Raw genomic sequence first — 22,773 nt, forward strand, 5'->3', positions numbered from 1 at the left:
GTGATGGGACTTCTTCTCTGTAGGAAACACAGGGGTACAGCAACACTGTCTCCCAGAAATTACATGTGCATATTTACTTCAGTAAATGACTTGATTGATTCATGTCTCTCATCTCTGCTTTTTTACCTCCTCTGCTCTTCATTCTGTACACGTTCCTGTTCTTTTCTAGTTTTTCTATTGATGGCATTTGGTCTTTTCTGTCCTCCAGTATTGGGCTGTTTGTCGTCTGGAAAACCAACAAAAGGATCGCACTCACCTGCAGATCCTGCATGTGAGAAAAAGCCAAGATGTAACAAGGCAAACATCATATGCAAAATATTAACATTAACACATTGACTGCATGTTACCAAACTCCCTTTACAGTCTCATAGCTTCAATGGCCTGGTTATAAACTCTTCTTTCCATATCTCTTTTTAGCTACAACTTTTTCAGACACTTGTTTGCAATGTAATATGTTATCTGGCGTATTTGAGCAATTTGTGTTCAGTAATACCTGTGCAACGTTTTGCTGATATGTTAATCCATTTTGTGCTGTATTACTTTACTGGCACTTTCTTTTAGAGAACAATGAAGCCTCTGGAATTTAAGTTCAGTTTTATAAGGATAGGTCAGATTCTTTTAAGTGGGATTACTGTACACCAATGCCTGCCTGTCTTTGCTATATAGCTTAAATGCTATGCTATATGCTGCGTATAGATGAAATATTGTATGCCCATTAAGTTTTTCAGATAAAATACAGCATAAATGTCTGTTTTCCTTTTTCAGATTCAGGAGAGGACAGTATCGCTGATCCACATCATGCAACATACAATGTCAAAAAACAAAGAAGAAAGGTACGTTATATTGTTTCTACCTTCAAAGTTTGTGTAAAATCTTTTATTATAATTGTCATATTTTAAGTGATATAATGCTATATGTGCAGAACACATTTAACCCCTTTAATTATGATTAAACAGCTTAACAATGGAAACAGCCGTGAGAAAGTGTCCGTTTCTTTCAGTGTCTGATGGTGACATGCAGGTGATCTAGACCTTATGACATACGCTGTTTTTAAAAAACAAAGGAAAGGTAGTTTATATTTACTTTATTGCTTTACTGTTTACTGATTTACTTCCTTTCAGAATAAGACTTAAGCAAGTCTGTGGTGCAACATGTGTTGTCTTCAGTAATAGGCAACGCTACAATTACACAGAATATTCAACACCATGTTTAGGGAAGAACTAAATTAGTAATTAACCCTAACAAACCTGAGGCCATTTTTACAATTCTAGTCTTTTATTTTCTAAAAAAGCTTGTAAAAAAATCAACCCTGTTGTCTACAGCCAATCTATGTACATAATTTTTTTTGAGGAAAAACTGGGCTGCAGTGAGGTCATTTGAATGTAAAAAAGGTTGTAGGACCATAAAGACAAATAAATAAAACGGAACATGAATCTCACAGATATGTATTGACACCACACACAGAGCAATACAAGCTAAACCAATCTCCTGTCTAAAACACTTCTCATATGTCTTGGGAGTCAAACTGTGAAGAAATAAACATAATTTATACAGTTGACAAAATATATAATTTTTTTCAAAAAAAGTCCAGATGCTTTTGCCCTCATGACATTCACTTATGCCAATAATCAAAATAATGTCATATTTATTGATATCACAAACAACAATGCAAAGCATTCGTTTTGTCTATAACAGTTCTCCTATATATTTGGAGTCATGCAGTGCAAAAATAAACATAATGAACATTATAACTCATATAAAGGACAAACTATTTACATTTCTTCAAAAAAGGCCCAAATGTATGCCAAATCGCTAAACAGTGATGCCATTCTTCTCTGAATGGTAATAGAGCGGAGTGATCTATCTTTTCCACTATATACTCTTTGTGTGACGGACCTGCCTTCCAATTGGTTGAAAAACATCAACACTCGCAAAGCATCATGGGAGATTTACGCTAGACGGTAGCACGGAGCTAGCGGCAGAAATGACCGAAAAACGTGATAAATTATTGCTCAACAACTCACAAAAAAGGCACAAGTTCCAGGCTGGATTGAAAACCTCCTGTAGGGACTACAAAGACACCCCCGTGACGGCCAGAGTGATAACTTTTAGCTGGAAAAGACGGTAAGCATCTAGCTCTTATCGCTGTAAAATGATTAAAATATGAATCCGAGATGCCGTTTTCAATCGTGCACGATTGTTTAGGGTCCAGAGGGTGTTAATCTGAAATCAACTAAAGAAGAACGTAATGAATATTAAATCAAACACTACGTTTTTGTTATTGGGGTAAGTTCAGCAATTCATAACATGTTTTATTTGAAATGTGGTGAACATCTGCATCTTCCTATTTGGACACAATGAAAAACACTTCATTATGAAAATCTCAAATATTGAACTGTTATGAAAACAAACACAAAATCAACATATGAACTAATATAACAGGGATTTTATTTAGCATTTTTATCTGAATTGGATATATTAAATCTTAACAGATCTTTGTTATTCTGTGTTTTGTTTAGTTTAACTGTAATTGAGTTTATATAGGCTAGCCAATGTAGAATTTTGTAATAAAGAGATAAAAAGACAAACACAAGTTTGATTTCAATTCTGTTGAACTCCAAGTATTTAATTGGCAAAGACTTTTCTCATTCGTCGTCTTTGTTGTGCATGTGTTAATAAACAATTGTTCACTCATGCTGATGTACATTTATGATCAATATTTGCTTTGTAACATAAGACATTTCTGTGTTTTTGCTTGAATACTAAAAAATTATGAAAAAAAATAGTAAAACTGTTTAAGGCTGAAGCTGCAGGTTGTGAAAAAGAACCACTGTTCTTGTTTTCTCATCAAAAGCTGATCAACAATCTCTTTTTGAAGAACGCTAAAAGTTCAGCAATGATGGTAAAATCATCCAGTCGATACAGCAGATGTATATGTTTTTTCTGCTTTTTCCCCCTGTTTATCATCTCCTGACCCCTGAGATCACTTATAGGCACAGGTGCTCTGAGCTAAATGCTAAAGTCGTTAGGCTTGCATGCTCTTAATGAAAATCCTGACATGCTAGCTGGGGGAAATGTTTACCATTTACAGTTTTGTTAGCATTTGTTATATTATTATTGTACTATGTTGGGACATGCAGCCTAAACAAGGCAGGTGATGCAGTAACAGCAGATGGTTTAATATTTAGACAGACTCTATTCTGTCCTTATACTTCCCAATATACAAGACAGTTTACCCTTTACAGTGCTCTTTGTTGTTTCTACAGAGTCTCCTGAACGCCTCTTCTATAGACATGTTCTCATGTGGTTTGTGTCTGAGAATCTCAAATTATCAGCAGCATCTGTAGAGTCTAAAATAAAACAGACCAACACATACTGAGAAAACAGACAGCTCGCCTTTTAAAAATACTCCATGCATCAGGTCCCTCTGTGGTTTGTAACCTTTTCTGTGTGAAAAGCACACGTATGAATATGAAGAGAAGTTTGACACAGTTAAACACCCTACATTAACAAATGCCAAAGAAAATAAAAGATGAAAATAAAATGTTAAGAAATCTTGGGCACCTGGGTAGCTCACCTGGTAGAATATGTAGAGTCTTCTAAGAAGAAATTAAGAAAACTTGAGACTCGGTACTCACACAGTCTGATGCAGAGAGCTGTTACCTCCATGTTGTCTTGTTGCTGACTGTCTGGGTATAAGACTGAAGTCCTGTATAATGTGCATGAGGACTTCCTCTTCCTGTGCAGTTCTTCCTGCTAGACTCACAATGGCTTCAACATACAACATTCTGCCTTTATTTTATTTATAGTACGGCATTCTGCTTGTATTTGATTAATAGTCATTCAGTCACGATCATCTAACTTTGATCTTAGAAATGCACGCCAGTTATTTAAATAGGATCAGGGAGGGGAATTAATAGAAAACAACCCTTAACACCCCCAGCAGACATGAGTATCTTGTAATGCCATTTACACTGACTAATGTCCCAGCTGTTGTCCAGGGCCTAGTTAATGAGTTCCTCCTGGACGTGAATTTGGGTTTCCCAGGATGGCATGTCCCATCCTAAACTGCCTGACTCTGCCTCTGATTGGCTTACCCTGGTATTCTTACCCTAATCATCTTACGTATCACACCTAATCAATCAATTACTGGCCAATCAGAGTAGTGTGGGTCATGCCTTCGCCATCCTAGGAAATGCAAATTTTTCTCCTGGATATGTTGAACATACTGTATACTATTCACTTCTCAATTAGCAGCAATAGCAGCTATTAAAGCAGAGAAGTGTAACAACTTCCACCATGTCTTGATCTCACATTTTTCATTCATATTGGCTTTCTTTTCCTACCAGTTACTAGCTCTCCTGTCATTTCAGGGTTCTTTTGGACTTTTGCTCACCTGGCCGTTCCCCGACTGGATAAGTTTGCCTTGTTTTCTTGTCTGCCTGCTATTGAACCTTGCCTGACTTTTACTCTGACTAAAGCTGAACTTTTGATATCACCTGCCTGGTCTGCTTTTGGGTCCAATCCATTATGATCTGGCCAGTAAGGACCCAGTTGGCTCTGACTCTGTTACAAAAAGAACTAGCAGTGTAGGTGGGCCCCATTCATGATTACGTGCAGCAGCCTACGTCCATAGACCATTCTTCATCCATTCTTCATCAACAACAAGAAGACGATGATGGTGGACTTCTACTCAGCCATCCTCGAGTCTATCCTCACCTGCTCCATCACCTTCTGGTACGCTGCTGCCACCTGCTGGAAAATTAGATAGAATGCAGTTTTAAGGCACTTCAGCATTGGATTTACTTTTCGGAATGGGAAGCACCGTCCATTATTGTTCTATTTATGTATAATGTAACACTGAACAAATTGGCCGTTAATGACATTGATTGGGTTGTGAATTGCTTATGCTGATTGTGTCCTTAGTGTTTTCTTAAGCATTCTTCAGACCATACTGTAATGTTCATCACAAATGTACTGTACTGAAACGTTATCCATTAAGCCCTTCTCACTATCTTTCACAGAATCCAATGAGGGCAGCTGCAGAGTGTTCAGAATGACTTTCAGAATGCTCACACTCATTGAAAAGACAAATAAGTCATGTCAAGCTTAACCTCCTTCTGGTGGTTTCCAGTAGGGCAGGGGAGCCATGGTTTATTAGTGCTCAGATGCAATATGCATGCAAAGGGGACTGTTTGCCTGGCTTTGTGTCTCTCCTTCTAGGTAATGATTGACATGGCTGGATCCACCCCAACCAGCCATTGAAAGACAACTGATCTTTTTCTTTTGCAGGTACTAATTAGAGAAGAGCTACAAAAGTCAGCTTTAACATGACATAGCCTAATATCAAACTTTTTTCTTAACTGCTAATATAAGACATGAAAGAAATGTTATTGTTCATGATGGATTTGATTGCAGCTATATTATTTTATAACTGTGATCTGTAATCTGGAACTAGGCTCAACGTGCAGTTCAAACATTCAATATATCTATATATAAATATATACTTTGCCAAACTTGGATTTTATTTGGTAAGTGATATGAATCAGTTATATTATGTCTTTTGTAAATCTAAAATGTTGTTTTTTTGCTTTTTCATTTTAACTTAACTTGAGTAAAATGATTCTCTATAAATTAATCAATCAGGCAAACATTAAGGCATTCATATTCATGTGGTTTTAATATTTGTAAATTGGTATGCTTTGCTTTCACCATTAAACCACACAATTTATAGGGAAACACTGAATGGCTTCTTGGAAGTTTGTGGGAAGAAAATTATAAACCGAGTCTATCAATGATTTACAGACTCAGACCGTGCAGTCCGTTGAAATGACTGGTATCACGCAGCAGGTACGTCTGATTTCCCTATTCTTTATTCCCTATATATCCCTATTCTACATGTTTAGTTTAACTTTATTTTTTGAATTCATATTTCATTCATATTTATATTTCTTTTAAACAAAACTTTATACTATTAAAAGATCATTAAATATATTTGAAAGCTGTTGTTTTGATGGATAAGTAATCATAGTTAAACTGTATTTTCAATGCATTGCAGTTAGATCTAATCATAATCAATCCAATCAGCCTCTGTTTTTGTAGTTATTTGAACAGGAATCCTGTTAGTTTTAACACCAAACTGGAGGTTACTAAGAGTGTTTATCATCTTAAGTCCATGTTTTCATTTGGACTTTGTATCGTAGAAGGGCTTTTGGCATAGGCTGAAATATTAAACACATTTTGCAGCTTCAAAACACTTTTGAATACACAAGAGAGCAGTATTTGTTGTTTGCAACAAAAGTGAAAGTATGATACTATCCTAATTGCACAATGCACAACATATGCGTATGCGTAGACAAAAGTGAAAGTATATGGACACATTGTACATGTAGGCCTTTGCTTAAATTCAAATAGGTGACCAAAGGGAAGAAAAATATTATGTTTGATTTAATATGTATGATGTAGTCCTACTACTTTGAGTTAATGTTTTTTATTTCCCACACCCATACGTGAGGGTGGTGATGGCACAGTGGATATGACACATGCCTTTGGGGTGGGAGATCTAGGTTCAATTCCCACTACGATGCCTCAACCAATGTGTCCCTGAGCAAGACACTTAACCCCTAGTTGCTACAGAGGCATGCGACCTACATAGCATATACATAGCAATTGTAAGTTGCTTTGGATAAAAGCATCACCTAAATGACATTGTGACATGGATGGATGGATGGACGGACGAGACGACCCAAAACACACCAAAGACACCAACCCAAAAGCCATATTTCCAAACACTGTATCATCTGCTTAATTTCCAGAAATCTGGTCTTCTTCCCCAGATGGACGGACTGTCCCTTCAGGCGCCGCTCAGACGCTTTAGGCTTTTGGTTGTCTATCTTCACCTAATACATTCTTGTAGAGGTAACTCATACACAAATACACTCTTAAAAGGTCACAATTAGACTTAAAAGACACAAAATAATACCATTATACTGTATGCTATTAAATGTGGGACATAGGCGTTTCAGTTATCAAAACAACTCTCCTCTCTAGACAAAGTGATAGATATTTTCAGTGGCATCCACTGTCATTTTAAACATTTAAGGAGTTATGTGTACATGTTTTTTCTAATCGCAAAGTGACCAAATCACCTCTAGGTCTGTGACAGCTGACAGTGGATAAAACCAGGATCTGGCTGTTATTTTATCGTAGGCCCAACCCACATACAAGTAAAAACCTCATTGTGATTGGCTAAGCATGTACAGTACATACAACTTCAAAATCACAGTACCACAAATCCCATTTAAAAACCCTAGTTGTCACCAACATTATGTTTATCTGTCCATTCAAACCATTCTCACTCCCACCTGGTCAACATACTGATGCTTGGTCAGTCGCCCTCAGCATCAGATACCGACGAACGTACATCTTTTTACCCCACCCACAATCTCTTCCTATCTCTAACTTAGTGGTTAACCTGCACGTTGAAAAGGGACTCCAAAGGGTCCTGACCAAGCGTCATTATGTTGATGAGTTGGGAGTGACAATGTGCTGATCCACTGAGATGTGACACCTGAATAGGGGGACAATGTGAGTTTTTGTCCACCCACTTTTGGGTGTTTTGGTATGGTAACTATTAGCCAGCTGCACTGCAGGTCAGGTGCATGCTTCCAAGTGCATTGGGAGAGTGCCAAATGCAGGAATTAATAATTTATTTATCTATTCCTTTCCAGGTCAGTCTCAGTTAATTGGTCCTTCTCAGCCAATAGTAGCAAGAGTTGGCGATGATGTCATTTTACCATGTAGCCTGGAACCAACAGAGGATGTTGCTGCCAAGACTTTGGAGTGGACGAGATCTGACTTGAATCCTATATTTGTCCTTGTGTGGCGTGCTGGTCAGGACTTTGTACAAATTAAACATCCATCTTTCAAAGGACGGACATGGCTGTTTCCTGATGAGCTGAAACACGGAAACATTTCACTGAAACTGTCCAAAGTGAAACCTTCTGATGCGGCGAGATACAAATGCTACATTCCAAAGCTGAATACAGAGTATTTTGTTGATCTTGTTGTTGGTGAGTTGACACATACATACATGGTATTTACTTAAGGCTGATAAGTGTAGACTAAGATAAAAAGCACAACCACAGTCATCATTTTATTGCTGACTACTGATTAAATCTTTCCTTTTTGCTCAGCATCAGATGCCGTTTCCTTGCCTGTCATGAGTTTAGCAGGGATTGACAGAGACAAAGGAGGAGTAGTGCTACAGTGTGAGTCTAAAGGCTGGTTTCCAGAGCCTGAGGTGTTGTGGCTGGACGGTGAGGGAAACCTCCTCTCTGCTGGACCTTCAGAGACAGTCAGAGGTCCTGATGATCTCTATACTGTCAGCAGCAGAGTGACTGTGGAGAAGAGACCCAGCAACAGCTTCACCTGTAGAGTCCAGCAGAAGAACATCAACCAGACCAGAGAGACAGAAATCCATGTTACAGGTAAATTAATAGATGATAGCTATGGTCCATTTTAAAATAAATATCATGTTATTCCAGCAGTTTATAATGACCGAGAATTACATTTATTGTTTTGTGGCCAACTCTCATGGCTATCATTAGAGCAAACAAGAGTGTATATAACAAAGAGCGCCAAATTCTGCATAGAGATGGGTCAACAACCACAGGACTTTTACTCAGGGGTTCGTGTCCTATGTGAAACTAAAAGTAAATTGTCATTTTAAAATTAACGGAGTTTTACGGACCTAAGTCTGTGACGCTACACCGTCACGATACAGCCTCATTGTAGTAATTTTACGTGGTATATTTTAAGGCAGTGACAGACCAACCCAATAGTAAGCCGTCGGACAGTCTGGCGAGGTCGGTGACTCAAGTCTGTTTGGTGTGTTTCGTGCCATTGTCCGTCCGAGGAGCCTTCATATTGGCCTTCATATTGGAGGGCGGGCAATCGGACTCCATGAACAATCTGATTTGTGGAGTGTTAACCCGGAAATGACGAGTGGGATGAGCATGACAAAGCCTCTCAAAATCGGACGAAAATCTTTTAAACTGACCTTTGTCGATCTGAAATGAAGACAGATTCAGCAACTGTACGGCCTATTTCTCCCTCAAAATGTTTTCAGAAACACATTTCGGTGAACTATTTTAGTAAAATGTGAGATCATATTCTGAACAAGCCGCCATGACAGTCTGTCTTTGAATTTCCGGAGAAACCAGACCCACGTGGTGCGTTTGTCCAATCAGCTTTCGGTTTTCATTTTTTTAGGCGAAAATACAGATTAGCGCCGCCTGTGAATTTGCTGCCTAAACTAGTTCAATTTCATGTTTAATATGCATTTAAAACTGTGGCCGTTATGTTAAAATAGAACAGTCACATGACTACAGTTACATGATCAAACCACCACTATGCGGCAGTAAATAGAACGGTCGTATATGCCGTTTTGCGAGTCTAATATGAGATCATATTCTGAACAAGCCGCCATGACAGTCTGTCTTTCAATTTCCGGAGAAACCAGACCCATGTGGCGCGTTCGTCCAATCAGCTTTCGGTTTTCATTTTTTTGGGCGAAAATACAGAGTAGCGCCGCCTGTGAATTTGCTGCCTAAACTAGTTTAATTTCACGTTTACTATGTGTTTAAAACTGTGGCCGTTATGTTAAAATAGAACAGTCACATGACTACAGATACATGATCAAACCGCCACTATGCGGCAGTAAATAGAACGGTCGTACATGCCGTTTTGCTAGTCTTTGTAAATTGACCTTTAATGTCGTTTAGGTATGAGCATGTGTTGGTTATTGTGTTTTTTATGATTTCAGATGATTTCTTTGAGGTCCAGTCCAGTTCTTCTGTTCCCATCAACACTGGTTTGGCTGTTAGTTTGTCTGTTTTTGTCATCCTGTTTATTCTGTTACTTCTCTTTTCTGTGTGGAAATGGAGACAAAACAAAATCAGTAAGTCACAAATTAATTGCAGTGTTTTGTACATGTCAAATGATTCTGATGTTTAGGGGAAATAGTGATCTTGTCTAATGTTATTTGACTGAAATGTCAGTGTTTTAAAGGTAATGTAGTTACTAAACATGGGGTGGTTTGTGTACTTTTTTCTGACAATCAGACAAATTTGGGTGTTTTATACCTCATTTTAGACTCAAATGTGTCATACGCTGTTATTTCCAAAAAATAAAGTAAATGTATTTTAACACTAATGCCTTTTTTATACACAGACATGAAGACAAGCCACAGGGGTGAAACTGATGAAGAAGAAAACGGAACTAAAGATCCGTCTGTCACTGCAGAAGAAACCGAGGCTTTGACAGGAGAAAAGGTAAAGACGATCAAACTTGTAAGTAAAGAAACAGGAAGGACTTTCAGGAAGAGAAAAAACTAAAGCAGGTAAAAGCAAGTAAAGTTTGATCTGAGCTAGAAGGATAGAAAATGATTACTTCAAGAAACAGGATCTGTGTTTCCAAAGGAAGTAAGAAGAGTACAAAAGCAGCTAAATCAACTAACTTTAACTAGATTACTTTAATCGATGTTGGGACGTTCAGAGGTTCAAGAGAAATGAGACAGAAGAGGCCCAGTTCAGACAGACAGTCACATGAGGATGAAAGCAAACATCAGAGGAGATTAGAATAACAGAAGAGAGTGATTAACCAGAAATATAGGGACAACATCTGATAAGAAATATGTGGTCAACAGAAGAATTTGAAATTCTCAAAAGTTTTTATTTTGACAGTGACTAACTTTTGTTGTCCATAAGTCTTGAAATAGAGGGGGTTAAAACTGTGGGAGGGTTGATTTGGTGAAACCAGTCTGAACCACTGCAGACATATAGAGTATTTATCAAACTGAAACTAAAAATTCACCTTCCAAATACTTCTCATAGATACTTATGTTACATTAAAAGTTAATCTACTCAATTGCAGTTACGTTCAAATGTTGCAAAAACAAGAATTGAGTTATGATTAATATGTGCCATTGTGTGGTATCTTTACTAACCTGCCCTAATAAAATGATGACCCACATGTCACACTGTTCATCTCTCTCCAGGAGCAGCAGAGGAGGGAGGAAGCTGAGAGAGTAAAGTATTTATTGAACTGAAACTCAAAATTCACTTTCCAAATTATTTAGGTAGATACTTATGTTACATTAAAAACTAACATTTCTCAAACGCACTGAAGTTCAAATGCTGCAAAAATCAGACGTTATTATTATTTTTGGCATGTTTCATTGTGTGGTATCTTCACTAATATGCCCTGATAAAATCATTTACATCTCTGTCCATCTCTCTCCTGAGAAAGCTGAGAGAGAAGTTCAGACTCTGAAAAAGGAGCTGGAGACCAATAAGAAGGAGGTTCATCTTCACTTTAATAATAAAATACACTGATTTCAGTTTAAAGTCACACTCTTTATGCCATAGATAGTGTAGACACATTCAAACTTACAGTAGTGTGTGCAGGTCACTTACAAAATAATTCCAAGACCAGATCCACAGGGATTTGACCAAGTCCAGAATCAGATCATATTGATTTACGTAAATTTACACATCAAAACCAAACCAATATTACACGTTTATTTTTATATTCCTGTTAATCAATTTACAGCAGTGCTCAAGAGCAAAAGCAAGAACTCAAGAGCAGAAAGGAAGAGATCAAAACGCTTAATAGAGAAGTAGACACACACACACACACACACACACACACACACACACACACACACACACACACACACACACACACACACACACACACACACAGTAGGCACAGTTAAACACAATGTGCCACTGTAAGTGGTGCAGGAGCAAAAAAAATTATAAAAGTAAATTTTAATACATGTTTCATAACAAACATGAGATTTATGACCCTTACAATCTAACAGTTAATATAATAATATGTCATACATAACTCTCAGTCCAGTTAGTGGTTAAAACCAGTTAAAGTAGAACACTCAGGATAGAAAATAAACCAGAGCACTGAGCTGGTGTTTCCAGTATAAATGGGTAGACTGATTAAAGCTTTACTTAAAATGGACATATTATGCTCTTCCCTATTTTCTGTCATATCTACAATGTTATAATGTTGGATTTTCATGTTAAACGTGTCAAACTTCAAATAATGAGGTAAACAAATTTTAGAGAAATCACAGTGAGCTAAAACGTTCAAATTTCCAACTGTTCTGAACGCTCCGGTTTCAACAGTTTTATCTACTCTCGGCTAAGTGTTACACTACTCTAAGCCAGCCTGCTATGATTGGTCATCTGCTCCAGGTAGGCAGGACTGGAGTTTTTAGATTTAAAAATGTTTACATTGTGTGTTAACATTGTCACATGTAGCTACATGCTAACGGAAATAAAATGTGTCATCCTGGCTGCTAGTGTGGTTAAATCCCCCCCCCACCCCCACATTACTACTGAAGCATTTTCTGTTTATGTAGTATTTTGTTTAAAAGCCTTTTTCTGCGATGTTTGACTGTAGTAAACAATGTCATCTGGGCTGCCAATTGTTGTTAAATTGCGGGTCTGCTGAAACATGTCCGATTGGGTAGTGTTTGGTGCAGAAGCCTTTATCTGTGATTTTTGACAGTAGAAAGTGCTGCTTCATTCCACTACAATCTAACCTTAGCATACTGCTAACTATTAAGTAGCTGCATGCTAACACAAAATAGCTGTAATCTTGGCAGCCAAAGCTGGTAATTTCTCCCCAAATTCCGGTCACTTTACTGCTGGGACATGTCCGGTTCTGTAATATTTGGTTTAGAAGCTTTTATTGGTGATTTTTCATGGTACAAAGTCCTGCTATATACTCCGTTGCAGTAGCTTCAGCTTCAATTAGCTAGTGAAACAAAACTGGAGCGCACTGGAGATTCCAGGAAACACGCTGGCTTTATTGTGTTAGAGTGCAGTAGCGGCGCCAGAGATGTTCTTTTGCTGGTGCTTTGGGGTTGCTGGACATTTCAGTGAGGGTGCTCTGAAATTTTTTGTTTCCCTTGACACAAATAGCCTAACATTACACACACACGCGCAGATGCCCACCCAACTCCGCCGCGGTTTACTAAGCGAGCGAACGAGAGAGATTGATTTAAGGTTGCCGATACAGCAGCACCATAGAACTCTGATTAGCCCACCAAACATATTTCAAATACCAACCAACAAGCTGGGTCCAAAAGAACATTACTGCAGCTCTCATACATTGGCTCAAGAGTAACGCAGCAGGCCAAATTTATACAGCACACATAGCCAAGCACACACGTAAAAATGCACGCACATGTATCCACACACAGTTTTCACACTTGCACATATGGTCAAAATAATGTAGTCATATCTGTAGTGACTTAATATATCTAAATAAGCCACTGAGGGCGAACATGTTTTCTGGGCTAAAAATAAACCGATGTCCTGTATAACTTCAGATTCAGTGATCCATTTATTCACATTTCTGTAAAACACAAAACTCATCACTGTAATGTTCTTCTACGAGACAGAGATAAGAGTAAAGTTCTTGCATGGATCCCTATCAGCTGACTCACCCACTGTGGCCTGGCTGTTCGATCTCTTGGTCTAATGTCATGTACAGCAGGGTGACGTTAAGCATCCTCAGCATCAATCACAGCCGTGGTCAGATCACCTTCCTCCGGCCGCTTTTCTTCGTCCCAGTTGGTGACAAGTTCACCATATCTCTCAGTCTCATTTACAGGTTTTGATAAAGTCTCCACACCTTGACTTTAGGGAGTAAAAAACTATCCATTGCTAGCATTAGACCTAACGGCTCCAAATATTGAGCTCTTCTTTTTTGTGAATACGTTAATGCGGAAGTAAGGTCAAAAGTTCAATGTGTGCTGCACCCTTAGGCCGAATACGATCAACTGTGTTTTTTAGCCTAAAAATAATCGGTTTGTTTTATTAATGTATTTATTAATTTTTCAAATATAAATTATACTATTTACACATTAACGTTTTTTTTTTATTTATTTATAAATCAACCACAGCAATTTATTGGGGGTGCTAAGGGGGTGCTATGGGTAGCTACAGCACCCCCTAGCCCCTCCCTGGCGCTGCCTATGTTAGAGTGCCATCTACTGGGCACAATTGGTAATTATCCTGAAATATGGGAATATGTTCAGCTTACTTCCTGTTCATGTGTGGAAAAGAACTATGGTTTACACGCTGGTTCAGTGTCTCCTGAAACTTTGGTTATTCTGCAAAAAGAACAAGTTGCTTTAAAGATAATTCCGTTCCCTGTGAGGGCAATACCTGTAAGTACGATTGTTTTCATTGCATATGTTTTGTGTAACAGAAACCGCTGTGACGTGGTTAGGACACATTTGCTGTGGAGAAGGCACCAGTTAGGAAATTGTTGGCGAGGTCATTGCAGCCTGATTATTAGCATATCTTTTCAAACCAAACATCTCTGGTGTGGTTTTAACGATCAGAAAAGTAATTTACCTTAGCTATATACTGAAACAGGGTAATGATGTTGAGTAGCGACTGCTGTCGCATAATTGTGGAACAGTGAAATTTGTGGCTGCAAAGGACTTTTCTAAAACTACTCACTCTCACCCATAAACTGCGCTAAAATGACGTATTTAGTCAAAATCCGAAACATTTCCTGTGGGGAGAAATCGTCAGACATCCATTATTTTGGTATTCAGGACCCCTGGTCAAAAATAGGTTCCCACGCACCTGACTGGGCTTTTTCGGTAGGAGGGATTAAAGAGACAGGCGCTGCTACCGAGCATCTCATACAGAGGGTGAAGTGTTTTTTTAACATTAAAGCATGTAAACATGTTCTAGTACAAACACAAAATTCAAGTTTTATCCTGAAAATGCTATATAATAGTTGCACTTTAATAAAATAAAACATCTCTCTTCTTCTTTCCTCCCTCCCAGTTAGACAAGCATCTTGAGGTTCATCTTTTCACCCAAATCATTTTTTATCTTCTCCATATGAAGTTGATTTGTTTCTGTTCAAACTAACCATGAGAACAAATCTGAGACACAAATAACTGAAACTGGACTCAAATAAGTGAAACAGTGAATCTATTATTGTCCTGTGAGATAACATATAATACTGATCAGATTTTATTGATGTACAGTAGACCAGACCAGGATATTATGCACACTAAATAGTACTATGGATAAGAACCCCGGCCTCTTGGGTGAAAGTCTTATGTTGTTTGACCTATCCAACTAGCTTCCTTTCATTTTCCTACTACCCACTGCCGTTGTCTCTCTTCATACTACTTCAATTTACAGCACTGCGGTTGAGCTTCTGCTCTGCCTGTTTGTCCAAAACAGATGCTAAAGATTTTTGCATCGTTGTTTGAGAGCCACTGAGCAAGCGTCAGTATGTACAGTATTGAGTTGGGAGTGAGAATGGGTTGGACAAAACCGTGTCTCTCCTATGTAGGAGATAATATTTAATTATATTTTTAACAAAACTCACCAGTAGAAAGACAACATGTATCTCAGTCAGCAATTGAACAGTTTTCTGTCAGACTGTCACTTCCTGCAGTAATCTACTGCTGACAGACAGTAGATTACAGATATGTCTATTAGCTAGTTAATTAGTGTTGAATGACTAATATGTATGTGTTGTCTCTCTGGCAGGTACATGCAAGCAGAGTTGAAGTGGGGGAGCATGAACATTCTGAGTCTGAGGAGGACAAGACCGGCTCAGCCAATCAGAGCTCAGCAACAGGACCTGTCATTGTTCATGAGGTTGGGCGAACTGGCAAATTAATCCGTCTCAGAAACACATTGAGTGAGGTAATGTTTGTGTGTGGAACAACACTGTATAAACCTGCTGTTTACTGCAAAATCAATGTTCTCTTGTTTTCATGTAAATAATTATATGACATGCAACAATTTATTAACACACTATTTTAACTGTAACATTCATTTGTTACTCTCTCTTTCTGTCATCCTAACTCTCGTGCCTCATTTTCATCCTGCAGGACCAAAATCTGGGAGAATGGAATTTAGAAATGCAGATCAACGACACACAACCCATCACATACACATTTCCGAAATCATACAAGCTCAAGGCTGAAAGAATCATCACTGTGAGTCTTATTTTATTTCTCACTTTATGTTGTTGCATTTTTATTATTATCTTCTTTCACCTCTGTTGAGTTTCCGTTGAAATCAAAAATATGTATAACGACAATAATGATATTAAAAATAATAATTGTATTGTTGGATAATTCTGCTTGTAAATCTTTGATCTTTGCATGTTTGCAGATTGTGGGGCCAACTTCTGGTACTGATCTGGTGTGGAGGGACTTGAAGTCCTGGAACCCCGGAGACAAACTCAAGTTCACCCTCACCACCAACAAGAGAGAGATCAATTCAGTATATGAAACATAATAATTAGCCTGCTGTCATACTATTTTTTTACCTGACCTTTCTGCTCCTTTTTACTACAATAATCTCCCATTTTGCTGCTTCAATCAGCAACAGAAAGCACCATAGAAAAAATGATCACATTAACACATCAGAAACATCAGGACTCAGATCTTCCTGTAAAAACCCAGATTGTAGTGATGCTCTGTCAACATGATGTCACGTCTCTCTTTAATCATAACATCATGAATATTAAATCAAACTCTACGTTTTTGTTATTGTGGTAAGTTCAGCAATTCATAACATGTTTTATTTGAAATGTGGTGAACATCTGCATCTTCCTATTTGGACACATTACTGAAAAAAACTCATCATGAAGACAAAATATAATTCTAAAATCAAATATTGAACTGTTATGAAGACATGCACAAAATCAACATGTGAGCTAACATAACTCAGGGATCTTCGTTATTCTGTATTTGTTTTATTTAACTGTAATTGAATGTATATAGGCTAGCCAATATAGAATTTTGTAATAAAGAGATAAAAAGACAAATACACGTTTGATTTCAGTTCTGTTGAACTCCAAGTATTTAATCGGCAAAGACCTTTCTAATTTATTGTCTTTGTTGTGCATGTGTTAATAAACAATTGTTCACTCATGCTGATGTACATTTATGATCAATATTTGCTTTGAAACACATCAACTTCCAAATATGTTTTTTATTTGTTCTGTGAAATGCTAACTGAGTTAAAATATAATATGATCCCACTTGCCATTATCACACATCACGTATCACTGTGGCTTAATTTTACTATGGTCACTAAACGCAACGTACCTGTGGACTTGGGTCGTGCACCCCGGGGGTACAGCAGTCAGACCTTGCTGTCCCCTTGGTAAGTGCACAAGTTATGAGCTCCATCATCGTTTTTATTATCTTAATTTTATATAAAACGAGTGGTTTATTTTGTTTGTGAAACGTATAGCTCCCAAACGGTCGAGCACGCTCTTTTAATGTAAAGTTAACGGTGGTTTTCTTTATTTATTTATATAATGTGGCCAGTGCGACATGTGACGCTAGCTAACAAGCTAACCTCTTTTTATTTTGCACTTGCAGTGAGACGTATGCGTGTGTGTGTAAACCGGGACTGACTGACCGATTAATCCTTCGCTAGATGCTGTGAATAAATGGCGGGTTTGCCAAAATGATGAGTTTCCTTCGCATAATTAACACAAGGCAACGACAGAGTACACAACCGCTACACATAGGAGCGGGGAAAGGAGGAGAAAAAAAGCGTTTCAAATATCCACAGCATCTCTAGGTCGGCTTGGAGAGGCCGCAAGCTTCACAGCAGCCTCTGCCAGACCTCACCAAAACCCTGATGCTAATTATTATAAATAAGCTAAAGAGGAAGCTATCGTTTGTTATTTTGCAGTGTACTCTTAGTTTGCCACAAATCTAAAATCTTACTGAGATAGTCTATGCATCTGCAGAGCAAACAGAGGACAGGAGAGATGTTCATTCCCACAACATTTCACTCAGTTTATCATGTTAAATATGATTTCATTTATTGGCATTTCAGATTTGTTGCTTACTGTGGCTATATATTTTTATTCCATATATGAAAATGCTTTGTATGTGTCATATTTCAACTAAAAGAAACACCACTTGTTGAAATTATGCATTTACCATCTTTTTGAGTTGTTACAGAGCTACTGATTAGCCTTAAGTATCCGATTTGTGGGAATTTGAAAAGAATTAAAATGATCTATCCAAAAACATTTGCTGTGATAATTTGCTTCCACATGCTTCCTAAGGACCATCACCTTATTTGGATCCCTTTATTTCTAATTCCCTCGTCTATATTTTGCTCATAATTTGATATGAAGCCTCATTGTTCTCTATTCTGATTCCGTTTACACTGTTTAAATGTTGATTCTGCATTATTCTTGATACATATGGCACAGCTCTCTCTCTCAACAACATGAAACTAGACCAGCAATGCTCTACTGCTTTTTTGAAGAGAGGAACAGAATCACAGCGGCAAAAATCCAGGATTTTCTTAGTTTAAGATTTAACATATGTGGAAATGGTTCAGATTCTGTATAAAAGATGTGTAATTTTTTAGATCAGAGCGATATTTTCAAATATTTTGACAGCATATTATAAAAAATACATTGGTTTGACAGTGGTACAGTTAATTTTGGTTACATGATTCTGTAGTTTTAATGTAGTATTACTTGTAGTATTCTGTAGTTTTAATGTATTATTTTTTCTTTGTGTTATTGTCCTTAAGCCCAAACCAACAACTTTCTACATTTGACACAGTGCCCTCTCAAGCAGCAACTACAGCAAGCTGTGTCACAAGCAAAGTCATCTGGCTATTCAGGTAAAACTAAACAATTGTGTAGTGCTTTGCACTTCATAAGTTGTAAGAAGTTTACCATTATCACAGAATATACATACTATTCCAAATTAAAATGGAGCAGAATATATTTTGAATTGTAAAGTTATGTGTTGCGGCGCATAAAATGTAATGTATACAAAAGTTGAAAGGACAATCTGATGTTATATCTATTCTAGTGATATGAATATATAAATGTAATTTTGCTTGATAAGTTTTGCATAATGCATGAAAAGCAAAAAAAATGAAATTTGACACAATTAAGTGAAGTATACCTAAGGCTGATCATTGCCTTTTATAACAAATCAATAAAAGAAACAAAATGCATCCTTTCAATAAGTAGTCTTTATTGTAAGTGCATTCTGGTGTTTTTTTCAGTTTGATGCATTCCTAAAAGTCTCTAAATTAACTCAATATCTCATAACAAAAGAATCTAAAATGTCAATGAATTAAATCATATTTCTGACATGAAAAACAGAGTGAAATTTGGGGTAATGATAAGGCCTGTCTCCTGCTCATGGGCATCATTTATGCCATGAACTTGAGTTTCCCCCCCAAAAACGAAGGACACTTTTGATAGCTTCTTCTAGAGCTTGATGTCCTTAAGATGTCCCCAAAAATCCTGTCTCTGCGAAACAAGCTTATAGCTTGAGTGCACATGTTTGACCCATGAGTTGTCCTTTCAAAGTGGGCGCTAAAAGAAAAATACGGCACAGTTGCTTATGTGGCTATTTGTCTATTTTCTTATTTTTCTCTCGTTTTAATGATGTAATTTTTATTTTAACTTGTTGCACTGTATTAAACATGTAGCCACGTAGAGTGGCTAAGTTTTGGGAACAAAAGAAAAGAAGTTGGATCAGCATTTTCAAGTTAAACCAGAGGTTTTCAACTGGTGGGTCGTGGGGCCATTTTCAATGGGTCACGGATCTGAGTGTGGGCATGAAAAGAGTGAAGGGCGAAATATCGCACTTTTTAGTGTCAAGATGCTCTGCTTTTTGTAGGATATTACTCATGATACAGAAACAGACATTTAGAACCTCAGCGCAAAACACTGTTCTTTAAGATGAAATGTTTTAAGATGAAACCAATAATAAGCATGTCTTTTAAGATGCACTGAGGGTTCCTGAAGCATGTCAAATGTTTTTTTTGAGAGTTTAAGTTTAAAAAGCCTGTCCCAAGAGATAGGCTACATATGCTCTATGCAAACAGTTCCTCAACTTTTCCTTGTGCCTTTAACAAGCTACCTCAAACCCCTTTTAGCCACCCTAAGATGAAATTTCTGTCATCATCTACTCACCCCAATGCCGATAGAAGGACTGAAGTTTTGTCAACATTCATGCTCTTCTGGGAGTTTGCCGAGATGTTTGTTTCTCACAAAACTGCAGTGAACAGCAACTTGGCTTCAAACATCCAAAAAATGTCATGAATCAAATCATCTGAAGTAATCCAAGTGTCCTGCAGCTTACACATTGCTAGATGTTTTGAAAAAAACATAACTATCAAGTGTATTTTAACTGTGAGGTGCCCACACTTGAAAAGGACCAGACTTGGGATTTCACTCTGAAGAATATTTATTTTGATCAGTTGAAGTAGCAATGTAATAGGATCAGGATTCGAAGTAATAGGTGAAAAACCTTTAAAGAGGAAAAAAAACAAACAAAAGAAATCCCAAAAAGCATTTTAAATAAACAGGTATATTCCAAACACAGGAAAGGTCAAATGCATTTTTTCCCTACAGGCAACAGCTTGGTTTTTTACCCTGCATTTTACTAGATTTTCCATATAAACTATACCAATCTAAAAAATTGATCTCATCAGTTTAACACCTCTTTAAACCATGCAGTAATAATTTCTTTCAAACTTTACCTCTAACATTTAACACATTTACCACATTAAATACAAAACAGACAAAGGATCCAAACGAAAATCTATATGAAACAAGAGTCCACATGAGCTTACCGATGCCTGTCATAATCAGAAAGTCCCAATTCCTCACAGTGAATGCGTTTGTGCCTCTGCTGAACTCTTTCTCCGTCGAACTCCAGTCAAATGAACGATGCGCGTATTTGAAACACTATTTTAACTGGGAGCGAGCTACTAATCACCCCAATTCAATTCACCTGGTTGAGCCGGCACCAGAGCGCGCACACAGTCACGTGTGGGCTGGCATGCAGAGCGCGCGCAGGGGAGGCGGCACGCAGGAGGAAAAAGAAAATGACAGATACACGGAAGAAGACAGCCACACCTCCACCGAGTTAGCGCGACAATAACAAAATTGTGTTTGGGCTTTTTTTGCTCTGCTTTGCTTCCTCTGTGGTGCTGCGTGAACACGGATGGGCTGGCTGGAAGTTAGTAGTGTTGAAGTTTGCGTGCGGCGTTGGAAGGAGCATGCATGGGAAGAGCAGCAGAGCAAACAAAGCTGAAAACACAAGTTTGTAATGTTTTTTACAAATGTCTTGGCATGTGTAAGCTACAGGACACTTGGATTACCTCAGACAAGCAGTATGGAGACATTTTATTGATTATTGATGTATTTTTGGACGTTTGAAGCTAAGATACCGCTCACTGCAGTTGAGTGGAAAAAATGTCTCTCAAACTCGCAGAAGAACAAAACTTCACCAATCCTATTGACAAAGGGGTGAGTAAATAATAACAAAAAAAAATCATCTTAGGGTGAACTATACCTTGTTGTTTTGCCATGCAAACTTGCTGGAAAATGTTTCATTGAAAAAACTTATTTTTTCACTTAAGAAAAATAAATGGATTGTTTAATTAAACAGTTGCCTCATTTTTTTTAAGTAATTGTTTCAATAAACAAAAAACATTAAGAACAAATTTAGGCCATTTAAACTGCAGAAGAATTATGTCAAATATTGTGTAAATGTTACTTAAATATAATGAACTTATATCTGCAAGTAAAGTTTACTTGATGACCGCCCTTGTAGAATTTACTAGAAATTTCAAATTTCAAAAACTTTCCTAGGTTTTCCCAAGTAAATAACACTCAAAACATTTTTCTGTGTATTTGTTGTCTTAACTAGTTCCGTTTCACATTTACTATGTGTTTAAAACTGTGGCCGTTACGTTTAAATAGAACAGTCACATGACTACAGTTACATGACCAAACCGCCACCGTGCAACAGTTAATGGAACGGTCATACGTGTCGTTTTGCGAGTCTTTGGAAATTGACCTTTAATGTCGTTTAGGTATGAGGATGTGTTGGTTATTGTGTTTTTTATGATTTCAGATTCTTATTTCTTTGAGGTCCAGTCCAGTTCTTCTGTTCCCATCATCACTGGCTTGGCTGTTAGTTTGGCTGTTTGCATCATCCTGTTTATTCTGTTACTTTTTTATGTGTGGAAATGGAAACAAAACAAAATCACAAATTAATTGCAGTGTTTTGTACATGTCAAATGATTCTGATGTTTAGGGGGACTAGTGATAATGTGTACATGTAATGTTATTTGACTGAAATGTCAGTGTATGGTAATGTAGTTACTAAACATGTGGTGGTTTGTCTACTTTTTCATCGGTCAAATTTGGGTGTTTTAAACCTCATTTTAGACTCAAATTTCTCATGTGCTGTGATTTTCAAAAAGAAAAGTAAATGTATTTTAACACTACTGCCTTTTTTTACACAGAAATGAAGATAGACAGATGTCTAAATCTCTGTTAACCAATAGTTATCAAAGAAGGAGGTGTACTTTATTAATCACTCTAATTTTTTATTAGTTTTTTTTTAATTTAAATTAAATTAAATTAATTTCTTTGGACCCTGCTGTTATTTTACACACACACACACACACACACACACACACACACACACACACACACACACACACACACACACACACACACACACACAAACAAAGCTCTGAAATGCTGTATACATTTTTTAAGTTTTTACCCCTAAAACATGTTATATAATATTAAATATGTTTAAAGTTGTAAGGCGACTCAAAGACCATGTTTACAATGTTTATACAGTTATCTACATATTTGTAAGTATTTACATAT

General features: G+C 37.4%; 1 protein-coding gene and 1 long non-coding RNA gene across 3 annotated transcripts in view; one reads left to right on the plus strand and one right to left on the minus strand.

The window, feature by feature from the left end:
* Window positions 1-17,011, plus strand: LOC116052091 (butyrophilin subfamily 3 member A2-like). Of its 2 annotated transcripts, XM_035994361.1 has the most exons (12): window positions 1-34; window positions 170-271; window positions 5,224-5,292; window positions 5,806-5,850; window positions 6,837-6,918; window positions 7,731-8,072; window positions 8,196-8,489; window positions 9,827-9,961; window positions 10,234-10,334; window positions 15,615-15,773; window positions 15,962-16,069; window positions 16,248-17,011. In XM_035994361.1, exons 4-12 carry the CDS (start codon window positions 5,830-5,832, stop codon window positions 16,371-16,373), a joined length of 1,368 nt encoding a protein of 455 aa, XP_035850254.1. In that variant the 5' UTR covers window positions 1-34; window positions 170-271; window positions 5,224-5,292; window positions 5,806-5,829; the 3' UTR covers window positions 16,374-17,011. The 2 variants fall into 2 exon arrangements, with proteins under 2 accessions (XP_035850254.1, XP_035850253.1); XM_035994360.1 differs by lacking the exons at window positions 1-34; window positions 170-271; window positions 5,224-5,292 and having other exon boundaries at window positions 5,769-5,850; window positions 6,816-6,918.
* Window positions 12,444-22,773, minus strand: part of LOC116052103 — a 17,181-nt gene continuing 6,851 nt past the window's right edge. Inside the window, exons 2-3 of the long non-coding RNA XR_004105491.1 lie at window positions 19,993-19,999; window positions 12,444-12,458 (exon numbers count right to left, since the gene is read on the minus strand). This is a non-coding gene — a long non-coding RNA (uncharacterized LOC116052103). The remainder of the gene's footprint in view (window positions 12,459-19,992; window positions 20,000-22,773) is intronic.

Source organism: Sander lucioperca, chromosome 17, assembly GCF_008315115.2.
Source record: "Sander lucioperca isolate FBNREF2018 chromosome 17, SLUC_FBN_1.2, whole genome shotgun sequence".
Lineage (NCBI taxonomy): Eukaryota > Metazoa > Chordata > Actinopteri > Perciformes > Percidae > Sander > Sander lucioperca.